Raw genomic sequence first — 26,930 nt, forward strand, 5'->3', positions numbered from 1 at the left:
TGTGCAGGGTCTGTAGGAGGCACAGAACAGAGGACTGCCAGGGCCGGGACCCTATAGATAGTACAGTAAATGGCTAATGTCTTACATTTATGTATATAAACACATACTCTTACAGACAAGTGACCCCAGTAGAAGAATGAACAATTTTACGTAAACGTGTAGTTTGCAGAAGGGAAAATCCTATTAAAAAAAAAAAAAAAGGAATTTGTTCTCATTAATAGTAAAAGAAATTCAGTAACAACAGCGATGAGTTGTTGCCTATGAAATCACATAATCCTTAACGCTAGTGAGGGAAGGCTATTGCAGCATTATTAGCAACCTCAATGCCTTGAAACAGGAAAATTTGAAATATATATTGGTAGAGTGTTGTAATGGAATCATTAATAAAAGTAGTAACCTTGAAGCATTTATAAAGTAGGTGTGTGTGTAGTTCATGATTATATTGTTAAAAAAAGGTAGGATATATAACTACATAGGGCCATCCTGTTTTGTTTACATGTGTACGTAAACATTTATACACACGTATATGCATGTGAAAGACTGAAAGGAAATGCAGCAATATACTTAGAATCTCTAGCTGCTAGAATTATGAGCAGTTCTTATTTTTCTTAACATAATTCTCTGTCTTCCACATTCCAACACGTTATTTTTATTAGAAAATAAATACATGAAAATAAAAAGCAGGAGTTTTGTGGGTTTTGGCTATTTGTACACGTATAGTGATGAGTAGTTCCAGAAACGGCTCGGATGTAACTTTTGGTCAGTTTGATGAAAGCCATCCGTCCACCTGCACAAAAGGCCCGTTAGTGGGTCCGCGAGGTGCCTGCCCTCCAGCCAGAGCGCTTGTCGGACACGCAGCCTGCTGGTCTGGTGTGTGCGCGCCAGTGTTCTGCCTCACCTCAGGTGTGAGAAGGTTTGTTTCTTTCCTTTTAGTTACTTACGTCCCAAATAGCAACATTTTTTACTCCTTTAGGCCTCACGAAAGCCTCGTGAAGAGCGAGATGTGTCTCAGTGTGAAAGTGTAGCTTCCACCGTTTCTGCTCAGGAGGACGAGGACATCGAAGCCTCCAACGAAGAGGAAAATCCCGAGGACAGTGAAGGTATCTCAGATCTTCCATCTGGTTGTGGCTTCTGCTGGCCCAGATGCGTGACGTGTACCTTAGTCATTTGACTATCTAGGAATTGCTTCGTTAAGGAAACGTGAACACAATGTATTTATTCGTTCACTCAACACATATTTATTTATGTAGCTCCTAAGACGGCCCAGGTGCTACACCCAAAAGATCTTGAAGACGGTGGTCCTGCCTCAGGCACTGAGTGCCGACATCAGTAAAATGTCTGTGTGTCTGGATCACTGCCACACGCGTTGGTCCAGTCGGTATAATCGGTTACATTTCCCTCTTTAGTTTATTCCGTTGACCTTGCTTTATCTCAGTGTTTACCAGGCTTACACACGTCATATTGATGTTTTCACGTAAAAAGTATTCATGACCCAGAGGCACTGGCAGAAAGAAACATCAGCCCAAATAACTTGATAAAATCCTTTTTGTCACTTGAACAAATTAATGGCAACTTCCTGGAAAAGTAAATATTTTCTTGATGTTTTCCCTAATTAAAAAAGGTACCTAATTTATTTCAGTTTACATTGCTTTCAAAGTTTCCCTGGATTTCTTTTGTAAACTGTCCTCTTGTGAAGTGGGGATTTTCACAGTGATTTCAGTAGCTCTTTATATATTATATCTTAAACATGTTCATGTTTTTATGTATGCAAATATTCCCTCCATCTCATTTGCTTTTTGTTTTGTTTTATCTTTAAATCACCAGAGTTTAAACTTTGCAGGTAATTAGAGCTATTTACATTTTCCTTTGTAGGCTCTTATATTTTAAGCTTAAGAGGTTCTACACCTTCCAGGAGTTTCAGATTTTGTTTTATTATTTTTTTTCCTACAAGTTGTCATTACTGGGTTTTCAACTTAAAATTTGTCTTGAAATGGGTTTTGGCTTTGAACAGTAAACTTTATTCTGTGAGGTTTTGTGAAAAATGAGGCAGCTGTTACAAAAGTAAAGAGACTGTTGGAGCAGGCACACCCTGGGGTAGAATGAGGGTCCTGCAGACAGTTGGCGGGGAGGGTGTGTCTGGCACTTCGAAAGAGGTCCTCAGAGTTTGTTAATTTTAATAGGTTTGTAGCTGGTAGCCAGTATTCCCTGGGTTATAAATGTACATGAAGCCTGTATTTCGCACACTGGGCGGCTTAAACAATAGAAATTTATCTTTTGGATTAGGGCCCCACTCTTATGACCTCATTTAACCTTAATTACCTCCTTAAGGTCATTATCTCCAAATACAGTCACATTGAGGGTTAGGGCTTTAACATAAATCTTGGGGGCGGGGGGACACAATTCAGTTCATAAGAAGGGCCAAGCCTATTTGTCATATACGTGTTTATTTCAGAACAGAGAAGCCTATCCGTGCACGGGCTAACAGATTCCTAAAAACTGAGCACCAGAAAGTGACTTTTTTCCTTCTGTTTCCCTCCTGTTACTTTGTCTTAGTGTGAAGCTTTTTTCAAATTGTCAGATAAGGTGATTAAGGTTAAGTGAGGTATTAAAATCATGTTTCCGTCGGCTCTAGTGTGGGGTAGCATGGTCACGTCATGCCCATTTATACATATGCTTGTGTCGTGACATCTAGAATAGTTTCCTATTAATAGGAAATGAACTTGCCCCTAGAATTGTGGGATCTTTATTTCCTTTGACTTAATTTCATTTGGAAAGTGCCAGAGAAAAGAAAGTACAGTGCGGTGTCCATGAGCTATGCTCTGTCTTACTGCCCAGCTTCCGTAGACCCTGCAGACCTCCTGTTGGTTGTGGGGTCAGGCTCTTGCCGGCGGGAGAGGGGAGGCATCTGCTGAAGGCAGAGCCTCTGTGTCTGGCTTCCTGAGACACGCCTCTAGCCGTGGGAGTGTCTTTTGTGACTAGATGAGTTAAATCAGAAAGACCGAAACCTTACCAGAATTCTGATGTGTTCTTGTTCTCTTGTTCTAAATCATTCCTTACGGTGTTTTGGCGGGGGAAAGAAAAAAAGGCACTCAACATTTGGCTGGTGCTTGGTGAAGCACTGTGCCTTGGAAATATTCCTACTCTTTTGTGGCTTGGAAGAATAAAATAACTGAAAAAGTGCTTATGTCAGATGATATCATAAAAGTGCTTATGTCAGATGACTAACATGTCCTCCTGTGTTTGGAAGATAAATGACTTGTTCATTTCTCCTTGGGTTTGAGGTTTCCATCACTGTATGTGTAGAAATGAGGATGACGTCAGGCTTTTTGTTAGCCTTTCAACATTTTGGTAGCATCTTTCACTAATAGTAATTGCTGCTGTATATTGAGACCTTACTACGTGTGAGGTGCTCTTCTGAGCTTTTGTCTTTTGACTTTGTTTTTATTTTTGAGACTTGAAGTCTCATCTGAATCCAGGCTCATACATCTAACTGCCTCTTTAACATTTCTACTTGGATACCTAAGAGTTAACATCCAAAGCCGACTTGTGTTTCCCCACCACTACAACCTACTTTCCCTCCAGTCTCTCCCTCGGTCAGTAAATGATGCCAGCTCTCTCTCATACCCCACGTGTGGGCCATCAGCGAGGGTTGTCAACTTGTCTTTAGATGCATTATTTAGACTCTCGTCACATCCCCCTCCCTCCATTGCTGCCACCCTGCTTCCGAGCCACTGTCATCTCTATTGCAGTGGCCTCTTGATTGGTCTGCTTGCTGCTGTTTGTTCCATTATATTTTTTTCCTCCAAAGAACAGCCAGAGTGAACCTTATAAAATATAAATCAGATCAATTTTCTCCTGTACTCCAAATCCTCTGATACTTTTCCGCGTCTCATTCAGAATCAAAGCCAGAGACCTGTGGTGATGCGTGAGGACTCCCTGCGGGAACGGACCCTTAGGTTTCTGTGGCCTCTTTGCCAACCCCTTTCTGCCTGCTCACTCTGTTCTTTGTTGTTGGTGTTAACTGAGATAAAATTAACATACAACATTATATTAGTTTCAGGTTAACAACGTAATCATTCGATATTTGTACATATCATGAAATGATCACAAAAGTCTAGTTAACATTCATCACTGCATAGTTTTTTCTCATGATGAGCATTTTTAATATCTACTCTTAGCAACTTCCAGGTTTATAACACAGCATAATTAACTGTAGTTAGTATGCTGTATGTCACATCCCCAGGGCTTACTGTTTTATAACTAGGTGCTTGTATCGTTCGCACCTTCATCCACTTTGCCCACCCCTCACTGCCTGCCTCTGACAATCACCAGTCTCTTCTCTGTTTATGCTTTTTTTTTTTTTTTTTTAACATTGCACATGTAGGTGAGATCATACAGTATTTGTCCTTCTCTGTCTGACTTATTTCACTTAGCATAATGCCCTCAAGTTCTATCCATGTTGTCAGAAATGGCAAGATACACACACACACACACACACACACACACACACACACACACACACATTTTCTTTATCCTTTCATCCATTGATAGACACCTAAGTTCCTTCCATATCTTGGCTATTGTAAATAATGCTGCAGTGAATGTTGGGGTGCATGTATCTTTTCCAGTTGGTGTTTTTTTTTCCTTCAGATTAATACCCAGAAATAGAATTGCTGAATCATATGGTAGTTCTATTTTTAATTTTTTGAGGAACCCCTGTACTGTTTTTCCATAGTGGCTGCACCAATTTCCATTTCCACCAACAGTGCATGAGTGTTCCTTTTTCTCCACGTTCTCACCAACCTCGTTACTTCTTGTCTTTTTAACAATGGCCGTTCTGACAGGTTTGAGGTGACTGCTCCCTCTGTTTTGACCGCACTGTCCTCTTTGCTGCTCCTGAGCAGACAACCCCCACTTGAGGGGCTTTTCCACGTGTTAATCTCTCTACCTGGAATGAGCTTCCCCACTTCCTTTGGGCCTCTTGAAATGTCACATTAGCTCTCTAATGCCTCCTTACCCACTGGGCCCCAATTTTGTTCTTTAATTACCACCTGACATGTCATGTGTTTATTGTTCGTTGTCTGTTTCACACTAGAATTTCCGCTCCATTAGAGTAATTTCTTTTTCCCACTGCAGTGTCACCAGGACCTCAAACAGCTCCCTGCATGGCGGATGTTAGGTACATATTTACAAATTCACTCTTTCATTCATTCAGAGTTTTTAAATACTATGTTATGCATGAAAAGTATTCTTTCCCATATGGTCATTTAAGTTTTTATTTTTACTGTTTTTTATGTAAAAATAATACATTTATGGCTTCAGAGTTTCCTGTTTTGCTTAAAATATTTCTCCATACCCCCTGAGGTTATTTGTATCTTGTACTAAATTATCTTCTTAGAATTTAAAAAATCTTTATTCCATTTGGAATTATTTTTCTGCATAGTGTAGTTTTTCTTCCAGACAGAGAACCAATTCTGAGAAAGCTAGCTTATTAAATATCATCCTTTACCCAATGATTTAAAGTATCACGTTTGGCATATATTAATTTCTCACATACTTTAGGAGCTATCCCTAGACATTATCTTCTGTACCACTGATTTATTTTGTCTGTCTCTCTGGCAGTTCCTAACACATTGTAATACATTGGCTTCATAGTAAGTTTAAGAATTTGGAGAGGCAAGTCTCTCTCACGCTAATGCTTTTTCTAATTTTCTTGGATTTTCTCAGGGACTTATTTTTTCATATAAATTATAAATTGGTCTATGTAGTTTAAGAAGTTTTCTTACAAACCGCTGGGATTCCCATTGGAGATATGTATATTAATTTTAGGGAGATTTAAAGTTTTATGTTGTCTTCTAGTCTATTTTAAGAAAATAATTGAAAACTTAATGTTGAAGTGAACATCTCTGTGTAACTATTTATAGCAGTGTCAAGTTGGAAGTAGCCCAAGGATCCACTATTAGAGGAAAGGTGAAGTAAATTTAAAGACACATTCACAGCCATTCATTCACTTCTTACTTCAGTAAATGTTTGAGTCTGCTCTGTGCCAGGCACTCGCCCTTGTGCTTGTCTCTAGGACTTAAATGATAAACAAAACATATGATCCTTGCCCTTAATGGTATTTACACCCTAGTGGGAGCAACAGCAGGGAATCAAATAATTGTGAATAAATGTAAAGTTGTAACTGTAATCAGTACATGTGCTGTAAGAGCCATAGTAGCAAAATTCAACTTTGTTAAAGAAATGATAGAAGGCTTTTTTTAAGCATGTGGTATTTGATCTAATATCCAAAGGAGGAAAAGTAGGTGAAAGCCGTTCAGAACGTATGAAGTATGTGGTGGGGGACGCATGGGGCATTCACAGAACTGAAAGAAGGCCAGTGATATGGGACACAGAGAATGCAGGGCTCGAGATGAGGCTGGAGGCTTGCAGCAAGGCCAGGCTCAGGAGTTTGGAACTTTATCCTGGGAGCCGTGAGGTTCCATGAGGTGTTCTAAGAGGGAGGGAGGGGGAGACGGTGTGAGTGACTTTTGGTAAAATTTGGCTTTTAAACTCACTCTGGCCTTGTTGTAGAGAATGGTCTGGGGTGGTGGTCAGAAGAGTCGGTTTTGGAGTTGAGTGGCAGTTGTGAAGTTGAACAGAAATGGCTGGATTTGAGGGATATTTTTAGAGAGAAGATCTATGAGACTCATTGAGGCACGATATGGGGACAAATGAGAGGAGTGTTTAAAAGGTGACTCCTAGGTTCCTGGTTTGTTTGTTGGATACTAAACACTAAAAAAGAACTTGAGTTGGGACTTGGGAGAGTTGAATACCTGTCCAGAGTAGGACATAGTGAATTTGTGATTCCTTTGAGATATCTGGGTAAAGATGTCAAAAAGCATTAAAAGTATATTTATGAAATGGTACAAACGATGGGAAAGACCAGTGTTACAACGATAAATTAAAAAATCTATGTGATATTGTTCTAGAGCTTTGTTGTCTAATGTGGTAGACACACATGTGGCTATTGAGTTCTTGAAATGTGATTACAGTCTTCCCTCTATCTGAGGGTCCTGCAGTTCAACCAGCTGTGGGTCGAAAATATTCAGAAAAAAATTCCAGAAAGTTCCCAAAAGCAAAATTCCACAGAGTGGCAACTGTTTACATAGCATTTACATTGTACTTACAGCTATTTACACAGCATTGGTATTGTATTGTATTACGTATTGCAAGTAATTGTAAGTAATCTATGGATGATTTAAAGGATATGGGAGGATACGTTTGCATAGGTAATATGCACATGCTGCCGTTTTACATCTCGTACCTGAGCATCTGTGGATTTTGGTGTCCGTGGTGGGGGCATGGGGGTTGGTCTGGAATTAGTCCCCTGCAGACACCAGGGGACGACTGTAGTCCAAATTGAGATGTGCTGGAAATGTGAAATACAATCAGATTTTGAAGACTTAGTACCAAAAAAGGTAAAACATCTTATTACTAGGTTACATTTAAAATGATAATATTTTGCACATACTGGGTTAAATAAGATATATTGTTGAAGTTAATTTTATCTGTCTCTCTTTTTGCTTTTTTAACATGGCCACCAGAAAAATTAAAATTACAGATGTAATGTGCATTATGTGACTATTGATTGGATGGTGCTGTTCTAGTGTTAGCTCTCCTGGGTAAAAAGAAAAGCACAGAAACAGGCTGGTAGAAATAAACCAGAACGTTACCATTTATGGGAATGTTTTTTGTTTAGTTTTGTTTTTCTATCTTTCTTTGTTTTTCAAATTTCATATGGATTATTTTTAGACATTAAAAGCTTTTACGCTTTCAATTTCTGAAGGCCAAGACAATTTGATGTTTCCCTTTCATACTCTACTTATGAAAAAACTTTAGTTTTCTCAATGGCTGTAATACTTCAGTGAGGTCATCAAAGGAGGATAATTCATCCTAAACAAGTACTTTCAAGCATGGCTTCTGTCACCACCTGACACGTGTTCATTATCAGATTTTTATGCTGTATCATTATCTTTAAGGTGCTGAAAATAGTTCTGATACAGAAAGTGCTCCTTCTCCTTCACCAGTTGAAGCTGTCAAGCCCGGCGAAGACAGCACTGAAAACGCGCCTCCTCGAGGGACCACGGAGCCTGCGGCCGAGCTGGAGGCCACACCCGACGCCGTGCCCAGGGCCTCTCCCTCGCCGGCAGTTGCGAGCACAAAAGCAGCCGAGGATGACAGTGTGGAGACCCAGGCGAACGACAGCATGGCAGTGGACACAGGAGAGCCGATGGATGTGGAGCACGAGGAGCGCAGGGCTGAAGGCATTTCCGCCCTGGACCTCCCCTCGGCCGCCAAGGCTGACGCTGTGGATGTTGAAATGCCAGAAAGCAGTCCCTCCAGAGTCGAAGGGGACCCCAAAGACAGAGACCTGGAGAGAAGCAGCGAGAAGCCGGAGCCTGGAGACGACGACCTAGGGGTGGCCCAGCAGATGAGCGCCCCGAGGCCCGAGCTCCCCTCTGACCACGACTCCAGCGCCACATGCAGTGCCGACGAGGATGTGGACGGGGAACCCGAGAGGCAGCGGTGAGGCTCCCTCCTTGACCTCCTCCTGCTCTTTACTCTGTTGGTTGCAGACTGAACCCCAGGGTGGTGCTGGCTGCTGAGGTTACTCCTGTAGAAATACTGGCAAGTGAGAGAGTCTGTCTGCTTTTATTTATTTATTTTTTAAATTCTTTATTTATTCATTTATGGCTGCGTTGGGTCTTCGTTGCTGCGCGCGGGCTTTCTCTAGTTGCGGCAAGCGGGGGCTACTCTTGGTCGTGGTGCGCGGGTTTCTCATTGTGGTGGCTTCTCTTGATGCGGTGCACAGGCTTCAGTAGTTGTGACTCGCGGGCTCTAGAGCTCAGGCTCAGTAGTTGTGGCGCACGAGCTTAGTTGCTCCGCAGCATGTGGGGTCTTCCTGGGCCAAGGCTCGAACTCGTGTCCCCTGCATTGGCAGGTGGATTCTTAACCACTGCGCCACCAGGCAAGTCCCTCTGTCTGCTTTTAGTGTTGGGTTCTGATGCTGTTCACCTGATTAAGTAACCAAAAAGAATTGTGTGATCATTATTCTTGAATGAGAAAGATTTTAATTTCTTTCTACATCACTTGTTACATGCGTGCCATATGATAGCAGAGAAGGGGCTGTCAGCTCACAGAGCTGTGGCCTGAGCCGCTTCTGTGGCAGAGCCGTGTGATGTGGTGGTGAAAGTGGAGGTGGGGGGCGCCGGCTCCAGCTTTGCCCCCAGACCGAGCAGCCTCAAGCCGGGCCTGCGGGGCCTGCACGTGACATGTGAGAGATGCTGAGGGCGAAGATGGGAACTGGAGTGAAAGTGTGTTAGAAAGCGTAATCAAGATTCAACTTAGTGGTCATTATATAACGATCACTTTTTTGTATCAGTTAAAACTGTAGGTTATTCATATTTGCAATTCAAAATATCAGGTACAATACAAATTACCTTATAAGTACTTTTAGTCAAATTAATAATATGCAAATATAATCTTAATGGTTTTTATAAAAATTACTGTAAAAAATACATATTTTGCAGGAGTAGATGCCAACTTCTTTAATATATTTAATTTCCTGGGTGTTTCCTTTTCCTTGAAAGCAATGGAATCACCTAGAATCACAGTAGAATGTTGGATTGGTGCAAATTCTAGAAGTGAATTAGACTAAAACGTAATTTAACCAGAAACCCAATTCAGCTCTGGTTTTTGTTTTTGTTTTTCTTTTTTTCCCCTTTTTTTTTTTTTTAATTTCCTGAAGCAAGTTTATGACCGAACCTTTTTTATAAATTTATTTATCTATCTATTTTTGGCTGTGCTGGGTCCTCACCTCTGCGCGAGGGCTCTCTCCAGCTGCGGCGAGCGGGGGCCACTCTTCATCGCGGTGTGGGGGCCTCTCACCATCGCGGCCTCTCCTGTTGGCGGAACACAGGCTCCAGACGCGCAGGCTCAGCAGTTGTGGCTCACGGGCCCAGTTGCTCCGCGGCATGTGGGATCCTCCCAGACCAGGGCTCGAACCCGCGTCCCCTGCACTGGCAGGCAGACTCCCAACCACTGCGCCACCAGGGAAGCCCTCCCCTTTTTAATAAGAAAGAGGCTCGCAGGAGACAGCCAGATTCTGCTCAGAGCTCAGCTTCCATAGTGTGTCCTGGTGTCACTGTGCTTTCAGTCCATAACCAGTATATTGTGCATCTTACATATTCTAGAATGGGACTTGGTACTAGAATAATATTGAACATAACAGTGATGGATTCTCCAAAGAGATTTTTATATGGTAGATACTAGAATTTTAATCAACAAGAATTGAAATAATATAAGGCTCCTACTTAACCGTTGGTTTTCAGAAAATTGAAGATTCTAGCCCTCTTTTCTTCTCATGTCACAGTAATCTAGATTTTAATTGTCCCAGGCTTTAGAGTAAACATCAATGTATTCAAGCTGTGTGGTCCCTTTTTAAGCCTGCTTTATTGAAATATCTCAACTAAAATAAGAGTTACCTGTGTTTCGCACTGCTGGTTTCAGTAACCTTTTTTTTTTTTTTATCAGTAACTTATTTATAAATTTATAAATGAAGGAAAAATTATGATGGCAGTAATCTTACAGGAGAGGAGCGTCCTAAGAGATGACCATGACAGTAGTTGTGAAATTTTGAAATTCCTTATAAATATATAGTGGTCTCTGGATGATACTCTGAAGTTTACTTCACTTCCAAACTATTAAAATAACACTTTCAGTTGTCTTCTATATCTTTAATATTATCTTTATTCTTTGTGTAATATGTAAATTGTTTTCTTTTACACATTCTAATTTTCTTACCAATTTATACCTTTTAAAATGTTCATCTTTCCCCAGTAACTGACAACACTGGGAAATATGATGGAGCCTGTAAGGTATTGATATAATTTCCCCAGTTCATACGTTGGGTGTCCTAAACTCAAGTGTATGTCCTGAAAATGAGTGAAGCTGGTGGAGTGTGAGACGGCAGAGCTGTGACTGGGGAGCACGGGCTGGGTGGGGAGGGCAGCCCTGCAAGTTCAGCCCGCTGTTGCATGGGAGTGCTGCCTCTGCAGTGCCATTTCTTCCCATTTTTCATGAGAAACCAGAAGTCTGGGATTTTGGGTGAAATTCTTGGTTTTAAAATGATGGTGGTTTATTCAAATGTTTTAAAACAATACTCTGTGATCCTAGAAAAACACTCTGTTACAGGTAACGTAGTTTGTAACCTATGTTAATGATAAATTAGGACCTAACTTTTTATAATGGCCCTTGTTCAGACTGTTCTGTTGGTTAGATGCAGATGATTAAATTCAGATAAATTTCAACCTATAAAGCAACGTTAGGCTTCTTTACCTAGAAAATTAGCGCTGTAGATTTTTTTCCTGACTGTTCAAATATGCAAGGTTAATGTGATGTGTGTGTGTGCGTGTGTGTGTACATGTTAACTTAGAAGGAATTATGGCGATTGTATGTTTAAAGTTTTAAATAAGAATATATTAGTTTATCTTTTTAAATTGCATTTGCAGAATGTTTCCTGTGGATTCAAAACCTTCATTGTTAAACCCCACTGGATCTATACTGGTCTCGTCCCCAATAAAACCAAATCCACTGGACCTGCCACAGCTTCAGCATCGAGCTGCTGTCATCCCGCCAATGGTAAGTTTTCAATGTGAGTAAGAGGTGTTGAAAACAAAGACCTTTAGAGACATTTCTTCTCTTCTTTAATCAGTGCTTGGTTTTTTAAAAAAATTGTGGTAAAAAATCACATAACATAAAATTTACTGTCTTAGCTCTTTTTAAGTGTTCAGTAGGGTTAAGTATATCCATTTAACCATCACTCTCCTTCCCCCCCTTCCCCCAGCCCCTGGTAACCACCTTTCTACTTTCCGTTTTATGAATTTGGCTACTTACATAAGTGGACTCATACAGTAAATATTTGATTTTTTGTGGCTGGTTTATTTCACTCAGCGTAATGTCCTCAAGATTAATCCATGTTGTAGCACATATCCGATTCTTCTTCCATTTTAACACTGTATGTATAGACTACATTTTATTTATCCATTCATCTGTTGGATACATTGCTTTTTCAAATGGATTCATCGTGATAATTGATTGAAATGGTCATTTCCAATTAAGGAAAAAAGAGAAATATAGTGCTCTAGCCATAAATGTTAGTAAGTTCTGTGTTTGTTTTGTTTTGCTATAAGACCATAGTAGAATAAGTATATAACTGGGTTTTGAATATTTAGAATAAATTATAGAGGTTATGGTTAACTTTAGTATAGAGTTCCAAATCTAATTTTATTTACATTTTACCTTATTAATCTCTACGAGTTTGACTCCCTTTTGATCCTGAATTCCAGTCTTGGGTATTGATCTTTTACTTAGTTATGTTCTAGCTCTTGCTTTATTTCAGAGGATAAAAATTTATTTCGTCTCACATGACAATATGTGAAAGTTAAGTGTGTGCTTATGATAAATAGGCTCACCAAAAAAATCATTAAGCATTTGCTCATTCATTGATTTACCCAAATGGACATTTATTGATTGTCTGCCTGGTTCAAGATAACATTTTTAATGCTGTGTGGAATATCATGATCTCTGACTTCAGAAAATTTAGCGATTGGTCTTGATAATAAGACATAGAAAAAAATCATAATAAAAATTTAAAAGAATTAAAATGTGATGCTCTCTTAGGTTGAAAAATATACTATGGGTGATTCAGAGGAAGGAGAGCTTCCTTCTTAAAGAGACACTCAAAAGAAGACTCCATGTAGGAAATAATGTTTTGGTTGGACCAAAACAGTTCATTTCGCTTTATAGCAAAAGGAAGAAAGCCATGTTTACATATAAGCCGAAGCACAAAGGCAAGAAAATTATGTGTGTATTATGGGTGCAGTGAAAAACCCTACTTATGGCAGCGGAGAAAACTCTGGAAGTCTTTAGATAATAGGTTCTAAAAGAGTCAGATCTCTGCTATTCCCAGGACTCTAGTGTTCATGAAGTGATGGACTGAGTTAGGGGATGTTTATTTAGTGTTGGACAAAGCAGCTTGGGTTCCTTCATGAAGTGGGAGAGACAGAAAAGAAGCAGAGAAAACAAGCATCTAATTGCAAATTGTGGCGAGTGCTGTGTCCTGTGAAAGAGAGGGAGGGGGTTTGCAGTATGTTTTGGATGGTTAGGGACAGCCTGTCTGAAGAGGTGACGTTTCATTTCCGTCCTGAAGAGAACTGGTATGTTGGTATGTTAATGAATTGGTTGTGGGAAGAGAGGAGATGGAGTCCAGGGTGGCTGCCAGGTTTCTGGCCTAAGCTGCTGTGGTTCTGTTTCGTATGACGGAGATCACTGTAGGAGAAGCATTGAGTTTAGCAAATGAAAAGTTCTGTTTTGAATGTAAGTTTTGAGGTGCTTTGAGATATCCAAGTGGAGTTGTTAGGTAGGCAGTCTGTGAGTGTGGAACTTGGAGGAAAATGTATTAGAAATAGAAGTTTATGAGCCATTAACATACAGGTGACATTTAAATCCATAGAAGTGGGTGTGAGCACCTGTGAGAGGGCAGAGAGGAGGGTGGGACCCAAGCCTGAGCCACTAGGGACTCAACGTCGTGAGTTAAAAGCAAATGGAAATATTGTGATTTCTGTTTTGATTTCTCTTACCACAACTTTGGGATTTAGTTTGTGTTCAGATCTGAAAGTAATTGTTTAGCATTTTAAGCATTATGCTTGAAGATTTGATTAAAAAACGGTAAAATCACTTCAAGCAGTCATATTACAGAAAGAAGCATTACTTGCCACGGATGGTAATCACTATTTTGTTGGTCATTGGCATATTTAGATTTTCTTCTTCCTGTAGGTTTCCTGCACCCCGTGTAACATACCGATTGGAACTCCAGTGAGCGGCTTCGCCCTCTACCAGCGACACATCAAAGCCATGCACGAGTCGGCGCTTCTGGAGGAGCAGCGGCAGAGGCAGGAGCAGATGGACCTGGAGCGCAGGAGCTCTGCGAGCCCGCGCGGCGCCCCCAAGAGCCCGAGCAGAGAGTGGGAAGGTAGGCGGCGCTGGCGCCACAGGGGGCTTTCCTGGTGGGAAGCAAAGCTGCAGTGTCCTGAGCGCTTAGGAACTTGATTTATGGCGCTTGTCCCTCACAGGTAAAACCTTTACGTTGACCTCAGTTAAGCTAAAGAAGGCCAGTATCACTGACCACAGAGGAATGACAGTAACATTTTCAGTAGTCTTGTTGTTAATGTGAATTTTCTGATATTCACCTTAATGCTGGATGACTGCATAAAAGCCATGCTTTACGCTACATTCATCGGAGTTTTCAGAGTGAGAATTGTCCTGTCCTCCAAGCAAATCAGAGTAACATTCTAAATCTCGGATACGACAGGGGACAGCTTTGTGTAGCATATAGCCAGTCAGACCTTGACTTACCCCTCGCTCTGGCCATGGGCAAGCCACTTGACTTTCTCAGCTTTGGTTTTCTCATCTGTACAGTGCAAATAATATATCTGTCTGTCTAATCTAGCTATATCTCTGCCTTGCCAGGATTACAACCTGTAAGAAAGAATGAGCGTATTCAGTATTGCTTGATAAGACATGGCTCAGCATCATTTTATGTACAATATAATAAGTAATAGTAGTATATTCGTGTATGCATAGTGTGACAGATACCACGAAGGTACTGTTAGCGTTGTACGTCACTGTTATTTCAAGTGACAGATTTGAGTTGTGCGTGCTCTTTTTAATTGGTACATGATACACTTAGTTTCTTTTAAAAAAAGAAAAAAGGGAGCGACTTCTAAATTTTCATAACTTCTTCTGGCATGGTAAGAAAATGGCACATGTATTCTGGTTGATAATGACTTACGGACTATCCAGTATGCTATGCTTAGTGTATAAGACTATTAAAGTCTTCTCTGATGATGATTTCAGTTTTTGTAATGATTCAGAAGACTGTAGTACCTGACATAGATAAGAGCTATTAGCTGTAGAACACCATGCATTTCAAGGGCTATTTAATGTAAAAGAGGAACTGTGCTGCTTAACTGACCCTGCCGGCTCCCCGCCCCTGTCACACCAGTAATGACTTATTAGTTACACGACACACTGAACCTCTTATGTTAGAGTTTCACGTGTCAGATTGTTAGTGTTTTAAATATAAATCTTATGCTATTAAAAATGTGAACCAGAGTGATTAATACCCACCAGGGCTGTGTGTATAATAGGTGCTAAATGAATATTTCTTGAATGGAGGTAAAAAAAAAACATTGTTAACCTTTGGGCTTTTAGTATATTGCCTCTAGGGAATCCTTAATTCCTAACTCAGTAATTGACATAATGTATACTCAGTAATTACGTGTTAAAGGAATGATTAAATGAAGTAGGATAAAAATGGATTTAGCAGAAGTGCTTGTCTTCAGTTATGAGAAAATCTGTCATTATGAGAATGATAAATTATAGAATAATTCAAAAGTCTTTTGATCTATTCCTTACATAATTGATTTAGAATAAATTTAAGGCAGAATTAAAATGTAGAAAAAATAACATTCAAAGGTATTTGCTGAACTCATGCTAAAGCTTAACATTATTCAGGTGACAATATCTGGGTCATTCTAATATGTCTGTACTGTATAGTTACTTTAGGACCTCAGTTTCTTTTCTTGACCTCCTTTACGAGATGGGTTGTATTTGGTAGCTGGGGAGACTGAACTAGGCTAGAGCCGTAAATTGTGAGACTCCAAACTGTGACTTGCATTTCTCCGTGATCAGTCACGTTAATTCATGTGGTTTAGATCTGAATGGTACCCTTACTTTTAATAGTGATGCAGTGGTCTTAAAACCAAACTGTCATTATATATTTGATCAATATGACACCAAGGTGTTTGTTAATAAGACACCAGTTTGGTTCAGGGTGACTCTCTACAAACTGGGATGGTTGATTACATTTTATCCCAAGGTTAACTTTTGTTTTAGCTAATCTAGCTAGTATGTTCATCCAGTAATTTATTTAACAAGTGCCTGAAGTCTCTCCTGAATTTATAGCTATCCTATGTTTCGCTTAAAGGATAATCTCCCAAATAACATTTCTATATTTGCAGTTAACTTGCTTGTATGTAGACTGTTTGATATAAATGAATAGTTTATAAGATGGTAAGTATAGTGAGAAGAGGATTTACGTATAAACCATTACCAAACTGGTATTGTCCACCTGAGGTAGGACCACAGTTTTGGCTTTTCCCTTCATGGGCTCATTTAGAAGGCAACAGGCAGCACCTGTTGTCCACCTGTTTGATTGTGTTCACCTTCTCTTAATATCAATGAGACAGGTGGCTTAAGCCTTTCCACTTGTAGAAGAGCTTGAAAAAACCTCAGAGAAAGATTGTTTTCATTTTCCAGTAACGTTTACACACATTGACTCCTGCTTTAGTTGGAAACCTTTTTTCTGCAGGGAAAGAACTCAGACTTTACACATGTAGAGAGAGAGTTAGAAGTGAAATTCTAATGCAGGTTTTAAAATCTATCCAGTCAAAATAAGAGTCAGTGCCTCTGTGCAACTGAATCTAGTTTATTTTGTTGTTGTTGTTTCTTAATTTTTTCAGCTGAGTACATGATGATTTAAATAGCTATATTTAAAACCATCTAAATTTTCACCTTTTTCTTTAGCACTGTTATGACAAAGTGTGTTCTTCCACATGATTATAAAACAATCAGACACTGAATATATGTAATATATATTGCAATGCACTCTCATGTTAAATTCTCTAGAAAGGGAGAAGTGATATTCTTTTAAAGTTGGTTTATTTCATAAATCTGCACAGTATTAGGACACTTAATAATCTAATTCATTATATTAATCCTTCAGAGAAGGAACGGGTAACATCATCTTGATGGTTACCCCAGAGGCATCTGAAATTTCTACACCCACTGCTCAGGGAGACACCATTGCACTCAGGATGGTTTAGAGCTCAGGGCCAGGAGTTGCACTGCTTTCGAAAAATCTCCAGCCTTGGTTGGGCAGTTAGGTGTGATTCTTCTGAGCCTCAGTTTCCTCCTCTGTCAAATGGTGTTAATGATCTCATTAGTCATGAGGGCTAAACGAGATACTTCTGTAATACACAGTGCTCTGCCCATAGTACAGATTCCTATTAGCTGACATTACCGTTGTTGTTTCTGGTTTTAAAAAATATCTTAGTTAACTAAAGAACGTTTTAATTGTGCTGATGAGTCTCTATCTGAAACCAGTCACAAACCATCCACTTAAAAGTGAAATGCTGGAGACCTTCTCTTTAGAAAGGGCCTGTGAGGATGCCCAGTGTTACTTCACTGCAGTGCAGGAAGAAAGAAAGGAACCAAACAAGAGGTTTAGCTGCTGAAGGGAGAAGACAAGTTATGATTCACAGGGTAAGATTATTCACCTAGGAAGCCTAAGAGAATTAACTGAGAAAGTTATTAGAGCTAAGAGGAAAGTTCATTAAGTTTCTCAGAAAGAATTGATATACAGAAATCTACGACTTTCTTTCTTATATATCTGCAGTAATCAGTATATATAAATATATATATATATATTCCCATGTATACTAAACAGATGGTTTTCCTCACAACAAAATATAAAATACCTATGAATACTTTTTATGAAATTATGAAAAATGACCTATATGAAAACATCTAGGTTCCTCAATTAGACAGCTCATTATAAAATGTCAAGTCTCCTATAAATACAGGAGATAAATTTAATGCACGTCCACTGAAAATTCCAGTGACATTTTGTTTGGGGAGGAAGTATTCAAAATGATTTTAAATTTAGATTTATCTGGAAGAATAAATGGGTAAGACTAGGTAAGCAAAAGAATAAAAAATGAATGGGAATTTGTTCCGGCAGACATTAAAATGCCACAATTTAAAGTGGTTTGGATTACAGATGAGTTTTTACTTTCTTCTTTGTGCTTTTCTTATTTTCCAAAATTACACTATGTCGATTCACTTAAAAATAAAGAAAATATTGTGTATTATATATATAATTATATATATGTGTGTTTTTACTTTATGTGGAATAATTTTCATCAGCATTACTACAGTAAAATTCATAGTTTTATAAGCTTGTGTAGCCTTTAAAAAATTATTTTGATCTGTATCTTTTGAAATCCTTCTTCCATTTCTTGATTACATTTATTTCTCTGAATATTAAGCAGTGGGCTTCAACAGGCTAATTATAAGAGCTGAAGTCCTCAGAGTTCTGGCCTCTAATTCAGGCCATACTTGAATTCACAGAATGGCTGGATAATCTGATGTTTGCCTGCTGTGGTCTTTATTGCATGTGAAAATACTTGATTCTCCTAATGAGAGGAAAGAGAAGTTCTTTGTGATTTGAAAGAAAAAATTGTAATTGAATTTTTGAGGATTTTATTAGGTCACAGTAATGATGCTTACACAGAAGATTTAGATTTATAGGGTTTTTTTAAACCTCTCTGTGGGTGGATTCCCCCCCGGGAATTTTAGATGTTGATAGTAGTGTATAGTTGGATCTGCCCCTGGATGGTGTGGGCTTGGTCCTTTCACACTTACTATTTTAATATAGGGTTCTTCCCTTATTTTGATAGCTTTAACTTTCATAGGAAAATCAGTCGCCTATATGCCTTATGCTGAGGTCACACGTGCTCTAGAACAGGAAGCACAGGTGCACAGTACCGCAGCAAGGTCAGCACCACCGTGTAGGCTCTCTCCGAGAGAAGTCAGTAAAGCCGCGCCACAGCCCGATGTGAGTGCAGCGCGCTGTAGTGTCCCACCAGGTAAATACCGCTCCTCTGTGCCGTGGCTGCTGGCCATCGACCTACACGTGATGACCTGGGTGGTTTACTCCCAGGATGCGCCCTCGCTGTTTCAGAATTTCTCTGCATTCCATCTTCAGTTGTATTCAGTTGAGATGCACTGGGCCACTGGGAGGTTTGTGTTCATACATGTGTACTGTGATGTTGACTGCCTTCTTTTAAGAGTACATGTACTTTGTAAAAAATCTTGAGATCCACCCCCCTAAAAAAAATTCAAGTGTCTTTGAGAGTCAGAATCAGCAAATGTTTCCAAATTATGCAGGATGCAAAGAGGATGTATAACTGGTTGTCAGTCAATCTGTATATTCTCCAGAGTTGTAATATCAGCTGTTCCTAACAAACACCCTTTTTCTGACCTCCATTGTGAGGTCCACAGAGTGATGGAGAGAGAGAAAAAATTGTTTGCCACTTGCATATGCTGAGCAGAAATAGTTTGAAATGGACGTCAGCCTTGAAAGCTCTGGTTTGCCAGGGAGTTGAGTATTTCAACCTCACAAATACCATTTGTGACCTGAGTATGGATACAGGTTTAATTTAAGTGAAAGAAATTTAAAATAGAAATGTTCATCCTCAACTACATCTTGCACTTAATAGTTTAAATGTGATTGAAGAAACAATTGAGATAGGTGGAATGTCGCAAACTAGGAAATTGACTATTTTAAATAACGTTTTCTCCCTTTTGAAAGTCCTCCAGCCTGCTCCGCATCAAGTGATAACTAACCTCCCTGAAGGGGTTCGGCTTCCAACAACTCGACCCACGAGGCCACCTCCTCCTCTCATCCCATCATCCAAAACCACAGTGGCTTCAGAAAAACCGTCTTTTATACTGGGAGGCTCCATCTCACAGGTAAAAGGGCTTCTCTTCCCAGTAGATGGCCTGTTGTTTTTTGCTTTGGTAAAAATTGTCCCTCCTTCCCATATTAATTTGTCAGAGTCCTAATAAATAAAAATGTGTCTATTTATGAAGAGACAGTGACCTGAAAATGCAGCAGTCACTTTCTATTCCATACCACACACAGGAAGTTTATTCGAGTCATGTGCCCAGGTTGAGTGACGGTGGCACCCGTCTGGTTTAGCTTGGGAAAGGTGCGTGTGCCCTGAAGTGTAGTGTAGCATGAAAGGAGATGGAATAGGTTCAAGTACTAGAGGATAACTATTTTAAAGGTTCTAATATTAAATTGTAGATGATTGGTAAGCCCTAGTTTATTCTGACCTTGGCCTCTCTCTCTCTCTTGACGTGGTCTGATTGTAAAGCCTCAGTCAGGTTGACTGACGTTCACCACCAGTGACCGCGCCCCCATTGGGCTGGAGGCCATTTCTGCCCCTCCTAGGCTCTCTTCCTCCACTGCCTCAAGCGCTCTCTGTTGTTGTAGGTTAGTTCTGCCTTTTCCAGAACTCGATATAAATGGAGTCTTACAGCGTGTGCCCTTCTTTGTCTGTCTTCTTTAACTTAGCATTAATGATTTCAGGGATTCGTCTAGATTTTTTTTTTTTTTTTTTTTTTTTTTTGGCTGCATTGGGTCTTTGTTGCGCGCGGGCTTTCTCTGCTGCGGCGAGCGGGGGCTACTCTTCGTTGTGGTGCACGGGCTTCTCATTGCGGTGGCTTCTCTTGTTGTGGAGCACAGGCTCTAGGCGCGCGGCTTCAGTTGTTGTGGCACGTGGGCTCAGTAGTTGTGGCTCACAGGCTCTAGAGCACAGGCTTAGTTGCTCTGCCGCGTGTGGGATCTTCCCAGACCAGGGCTCCAACCCGTATCCCCTGCATTGGCAGGCGGATTCTTAACCACTGCGCCACCAGGGAAGTCCCCGTCCAGGTTTTTGTGTAATCAGTAGTTTCTTCCTTTTTATTGCTAAATAATACTCCATTGGATGAACATACCAATTTGTTTATCCATTTTCTTGATGATGGAAACCTGAGCTGTTTTCTGCTTTTTGGCTGCTGTAAATAAAGCTGATATGAACACTCTTATACTGAGCTCTTTGTAGACGTGTGGTTTCATTTCTCTTGTATAGGCCCTGAGAGCAGAATGTCTGGGTAGATGTATGTTTTACTTCATGGTTTTGCGGAGTGGCTCTACAGTGCCACTGCCACCAGCACAGTCTGAGTTCCACTTGCTGTTGTCATTCTTTTTTATTTTAGTCATACTAGTAGGTATGTAGTGTTCCACTCTGGTTTTATTCTGCATTTCCCTGATAACAAATGATGTTGAGCACTTTTCATACACTTATTGGCCATTTGTACATCTGATTGTGAAGTGACTGTCTTATTATTTGTTTTTATTGGACCTTTTAGTTATTAGGTTGCAGAAGTTCTTTATACATCACAGGTGAAAATTCTGTTTTTTATATATATATATATATACACACACATACATACATATACATACATATATACACACACACACACACATACTTTTTTTTTCCTCTATTTGTGGCTTGTGTGTTTCGATGCGTAGAAGTTTTAAATTTTGATGGAAGTCCATATACATTTTTTTCCCTCTTATGACTAGTTCTTCTTCTCTATAAAATCATTGCCTGTTTCAAGCTTGTGGAGATTTTCTCCCAGGTTTTCTTCTGAAAGCTTTATAGTTTTGGCTTTTATATTTCGGTCCATGTGAAACTGATTTCTGTGTACAGTGTGAGGCGAGGATGGGCCTCATCCATCCATGTGGATCTGCATTCCCGTGACGTTGGTTGAAAAGTCTTTTCTCTCTCCCATTTGCATGTTTGGGTCTGTTTCTGGACTCTGTTCTGTCCCATTGACCTACTTGCCCGTCCTTTCATCAGCACCAGTCTTGGTTACTGTGGTTTTTATAGTAAGTCTTAAGATCATGTCGTATAAGTCCTGCAGTGCTCTTATTTCTCAGGATTGTTTTAGCTCTTCTGTGTCTCTTGTATTTCCATATAAGTTACATAATCAGTTTGTCAGTTCCTACAAAAAATTCTGCTGGGATTTTGGTTGGTATTGCATTAAATCTGTAGATTAATTCTTAAGAAAATTGAGTCTTCTAATCCATGCACATGTTTGTCTTTCCATTTATTTAGGTCTTTGATTTCTCTCAGCAGTATTTTGTAATTTTCACTGTAGAGATTTTGTACATGTTTTGTTAGCTTTACTATCGGTTAATTTGATTATTTATAATGTATTTTATGTTTTTATAAGCGATATTTTAAAAATTTTCCTTTTCTGGTTCTTTCTGGTGTATGAAAAAAGTTGATTTTTATATCTTGACCTTATCTCCTGTTACATTTACTTACTGTTTCTGATAGGGTTTTTTGGTTTTATTTTTGGTTCTTTTTGCGGGGGTAGATTTCTTAGGACTTTCTCTGTATGCGTGTCGTCTACAAATAAAGACGGTTTTACTTCTTCCTTTCCAATCTTTATGCCTTTCCTTTTCCTTGTTTTATTAAACTGGTTAGGGTAGAACTTTTAGAACAATGTTTAATAGAAGTGGTGAAGAGATTATACTTTGCTTGTTGCCCATCTTAGGAGGGAGGCATTCAATATTTCACTCGTAGGTATGTTAACTATAGACTTTTCATAGGTGCCCTTCATCAGATTGATGATGTTTCTGTATATTCTTAGTTTGCTGAGAGTTTTTCTTTTTCTCCAATTCTTATACTTTTCAACTTCAGAATTTCTATGTGGTTCTGTTTTATGATTTCTTTCTCTTTGTTGATATTCTCTATATGATGAGACATCATTTTCATACTTTCCTTTAATTCTTTATGCATGGTTCCCTATATAGTTCATTGAACTTATTTATAATAGCTGACTTAAAGTCTTTTCCTAACAAGTCTAAAGCCCAGGGACAGTTTTTATTCACTGCTTTTTTTTTTTTTTTTTTTTTACCCTCCTGTGTATGGATCATACGTTCTTGTTTCTTTGCATGTCTTGTAATTTTTTGGTTGAAACACATAACATAATGTGGAACTCTGGAAATCAGATTCTCCTTTCTCCCTAGGATTTGTTGCTGCTGCTGCTGCTGTATACTTTTGTTGTTGTTTATTTGAACTAATTCAGTAAAGTCTGTATTCTTGTGTCATGTGTGGCCACTGAAGTCTCTGTTTGCTTAATTAGCGGTCAGCTAGTGATTGGACAGAGAGTTCATTGCCCAGAAAGAGTAAGTTTCCCAGTCTTTACTGAGGGGCTCTGTGTGTGTATGTTGGGATACGCCCTCAACGTTCAGCCAGGCAGCGGACAATTCTGCCTTAGTCTTCACTTCCTGCTTTCTCAGAACCTTGAGGTCAGCCAGCGGTGAGAACGCATGGCCTTCTTATGTCTTCCCTGGCAGGTACACAGCCTTGCACGTGCACTTGGCCTTCTAGGTTCCTAGGAAGATGTTGGAGCTTTTCAAATCCCTTAATGAATATCTCTTTCCTTAGCTTTTCCTCTTAAGGTTTTTGGTTAGCCTGTTTTTTCGCCCTAGCTGTTCTCTCCTGCCTCAGCCAGTGGAGAGGTTAATCCATTGACTCTGATTGTTTTTGACAAGGCTGAACTTTCTTCCCCACCACAGTCAGGCCAGAAAAGACAGCTTTGCAAGTGGGTCTCTCAGAGAACCGTCAGACCAGTCTGATAATGACAGTTACCTGGGAATGATAACCCCATTCTTTCCCTTGTGCTGTCTGCTGGACTGCTGGTTTTCACCATGATTGAGGGCTGTGGGTTCTCAAGGCTGAGACACAGCTGGCGGGGTGGGGGGGGTGGGGGGCGTGGGACGGGCAGCAGAGCAAGTCCAAGTGTCACAGAGCTCATGGTTCTTACCTGGGTTCTGCCAATTTTCTTGAATAAATGCTCCCAGATTTCTACAAGCCTTTGGTTAAAGGGTTGGAAAAGAGTTCTTAAAAGGCTGATTCTTAAAATTTTTGCTAGTTTTCTGGTTGCCTTTATGGAGGAGGGTTTTTTGGAAGTCCTTACTCCACCATTTTCATTGGTGCTTCTCTCCCATAGCATTTTTACGAGGGATAATGTTGTTAATAATAGTAGCTTACATTTTGCGTGTATGGTTAAGTGCTTTTATTTATGTAATTTGTTAGTAATGCATATTATCTTCATAAAATTTATGGTAATTTTGGAAGACATATCTTGCTCCCTTTAAAAACTTTTAAAATTAAACCAATCCTGTGTCAGGGATTTTCTTGCTTTACAAATACCTATTCTTAATTTTGGTGGGGGGGGTGAGTGGTAAGTTTTATAAACAGAAACGTGTACCTTAAATATATAGTTGACCTTGTGAAAAGACAGTGTTATTCTAGTCCTTTAACATTATTTTTAGGGAACACCCGGCACTTACTTGCCTTCTCCTAATCAGGCCTCCTATGCTCCCGAGGCAGCGAAGCCCTCGGCGGGCTCCATCTCCCTGGGACTGCCGCGGCAGCAGGAGGCCGCCAAGCCAGGTCAGTGAGGAGGACGTGGCCGTCTCTGCCTTTGTAGCGTCACAGTCAGGGATTCAGCACTTGAGCTCACTTTCTCTTGCTTTGGTCCGTAGCTACTGTGCCCTACATCAAGCAAGAAGAGTTTTCTCCCCGAAGCCAGAACTCACAACCTGAGGGTTTATTGGTCAGAGCCCAACATGAAGGAGTGGTCAGAGGTAAAATATGCTGTTTGGCAGAAATACTAAACTCTGGTCCCCAATAAATATGTTAAAGGAAGTCATTAATGTGTTTTAATGATGATGGGCTCTTAAATTAGAGCCTTTAAATTCTAAATGTAAGTTTTCTTTCTGTATAAAAATGATTTAAAAACTGAAATTTCATATTTCTACAGTCCTTTTTCATAATTGGAAAATTATTTTAAAAGTACATTTCAATAAAACAAAAACTATTCTTTTTGTGCTGCTGTTTCCGCTCTTTGAAGTAGGGGCTGATTTTGTTTGCTTGGTTTTTTTTTTTTTTGGCAGGTGCAGGGGTGTGATTCGCTAATGATTTTGTTTTTATTCAGGTACCACAGGAGCCATTCAAGAAGGAAGTATAACTCGGGGAACTCCCTCCAGCAAACTTTCTGTGGAGAGCATCCCATCCCTCCGGGGCTCTATCACCCAGGTTAGTTGTGCTCATTCATGAGGAAACCAGAAGTGATGTCTCGAGCGTGTTGGCTGTTCTAGCAGTAGTTTTGTGACTATGTTGTTCGTTGTTCTGGGTTATGGAACAGGGTCTCAGTGATGATAAACCTCAGATCTATAAACCGTCTGCAGAGAGACAGTAATGTGATCATTTCGACCACAGGCCATATCATCTGTACTGTGGTTCATTTGAAAAGGTCGATTATTTGCAACTTGCCAGAAGAAACAAGTTCTAATTGATGTAACTCTCACTGTCTTCCTGGCAAAGCTTTTACCGTGTGTTCAGCTTAAATAGAAATTGAGAGGAAAATCATTATAAATTGTTTGCTTGCTTTGCCCCTTCTGAAAAGGAAGGTCTGTAGTCTCAGGAAATATGGATGGTGTTGACAAAAGCACCAGAAGTCAAGTATCTTCTTCTAATTTTAGGCTCAGGTGCCAATTTTGATTAATAAAAGGTCTTTCTTTTCCTCAGTTAGATGTTAATTTTAGTTTGAAATGTAAAACAGTCCTTAGCCTCTTTATTAATGTAGATCTGGAAAAGGAAAATTCTATTTTGGGAATTCACTGTAAACAGAATCCTGTGCTTTTGTGCGTGTGCCTGTCACAAGCTTTCTGATCTGTTCCTCTTCCTTGACTGGTGTTTCTGTTCCCTAGGACAGTGGTTGTTAAAGTTTGTTCCGCAGAGCAGCAGCAGCAGTGTCACCTGGGAAGTTGTATAAATGCTCAATCCCTGCCCTAGATTTCCTGCAGTCTCACCCACGGGGGCCGGGTCCCAGCAGTCTGTGTTCTCCAGCCCTCCAGGGGTTCTGCCGAGCGCCCATTCGAGAGCCAGCGCTAGGACGCTGCTGACCGAGTGGTAGTGTGCCCCAGGGCAGCAGCAGCACCTGGGAACTCGTTAGAATAACGCAGAGGTGTCAGTCCCTGCTCCACACCTATGGAATCAGAATCTCCATTTTTTTAAAAAAAATAAATTTATTTATTTATTTATTTTTGGCTGCGTTGGGTCTTCGTTGCTGCGCACGGGCTTTCTCTGGTTGCGGTGCGTGGGCTGCTCTTCGTTGCGGTGCACAGGCTTCTCACTGCGGTGGCTTCCCTTGTTGCGGAGCACGGGCTCTAGGTGCGCAGGCTTCAGTCGTTGTGGCACGTGGGCTTCAGTAGTTGTGGCACGTGGGCTTCAGTAGTTGTGGCTCGCGGGCTTAGTTGCTCTGCGGCATGTGGGATCTTCCCGGACCAGCGCTCGAACCCGTGTCCCCTGCCTTGGCAGGCGGATTCTTAACCACTGCGCCGCCACGGAAGTCCCAGAATCTCCATTTTAACAAGAGTCCAGTGCTTTCTTTCTGAAACATGGTTATAGAGCATGTGGTGTGTAGTGATCTGGAAAGTTACACACTAACTCCTCAGATCTCTCCTTTCACATTTGACCAAAGTTATCCAGTCCCCTGATGTTAGTTTTCAGAATAAGCAAACACTTTAATATAAATAGAAGAAAAATAAATGGCCTATGCATCTTATTTTTCCTTCTTCATTTTCGCTCCAGTATCCAAACTGGATACAGAGTGAACTGGATCAGGTGAGGCTGGGCTTTGCCTGTCGATTTTCAAATCTGTCTGTCCGCGTGACATGAGCGCTTCCAAAGAGCGTGTGAGGGTTTCTGGGTGTTCACCACCGAGCTCACCTCTCGGCTGCACGAGCAGCCGCGTGGACCCCGTCACTGTCCTGCAGGGACACATGGGTTCAGAGTGGCGTCAGTGGAGTTATGGGAACACTGAGTTTCGGAGTGTGTGTGGGCTGGGGCTGGCTCCCCTCTCCCATGCAACCCAGGCAGCTCACTTTGCAAAGTGTTCTACACATTAGGTTCCATGAATGCTTCCCTTGAAGGAAGGGTAACAAGAACCGTGGCCATAGGCAACCCAGAAGAGGACTAGTGATGGTGAAAACGCGGATGACATAACCTAAGCTGAGTCACATCACAGCACGGGGGCATCTGAGTTTTCTGTCCCCTCTTATTGATGGCCAGAGG

The 26,930-nt window shown here is 40.5% G+C and overlaps 1 protein-coding gene across 4 annotated transcripts in view; it reads left to right on the forward strand.

Moving 5' to 3' along the window:
* NCOR1 (nuclear receptor corepressor 1) overlaps window positions 1-26,930 on the forward strand; it is a 144,787-nt gene that overhangs the window by 88,346 nt on the left and 29,511 nt on the right. For 3 of the 4 annotated variants that reach the window (XM_068531636.1, XM_068531639.1, XM_068531637.1), the window contains 8 exons: window positions 974-1,100; window positions 8,022-8,568; window positions 11,553-11,682; window positions 13,879-14,074; window positions 19,538-19,698; window positions 24,125-24,245; window positions 24,338-24,439; window positions 24,790-24,890. In XM_068531636.1, the coding sequence (XP_068387737.1) occupies window positions 974-1,100; window positions 8,022-8,568; window positions 11,553-11,682; window positions 13,879-14,074; window positions 19,538-19,698; window positions 24,125-24,245; window positions 24,338-24,439; window positions 24,790-24,890 (1,485 nt within the window). The remainder of the gene's footprint in view (window positions 1-973; window positions 1,101-8,021; window positions 8,569-11,552; window positions 11,683-13,878; window positions 14,075-19,537; window positions 19,699-24,124; window positions 24,246-24,337; window positions 24,440-24,789; window positions 24,891-26,930) is intronic. The other variant, XM_068531638.1, reaches the window with a different exon arrangement.

The sequence above is a fragment of the Eschrichtius robustus genome, chromosome 20 (genome assembly GCF_028021215.1).
Source record: "Eschrichtius robustus isolate mEscRob2 chromosome 20, mEscRob2.pri, whole genome shotgun sequence".
Taxonomy (NCBI): domain Eukaryota; kingdom Metazoa; phylum Chordata; class Mammalia; order Artiodactyla; family Eschrichtiidae; genus Eschrichtius; species Eschrichtius robustus.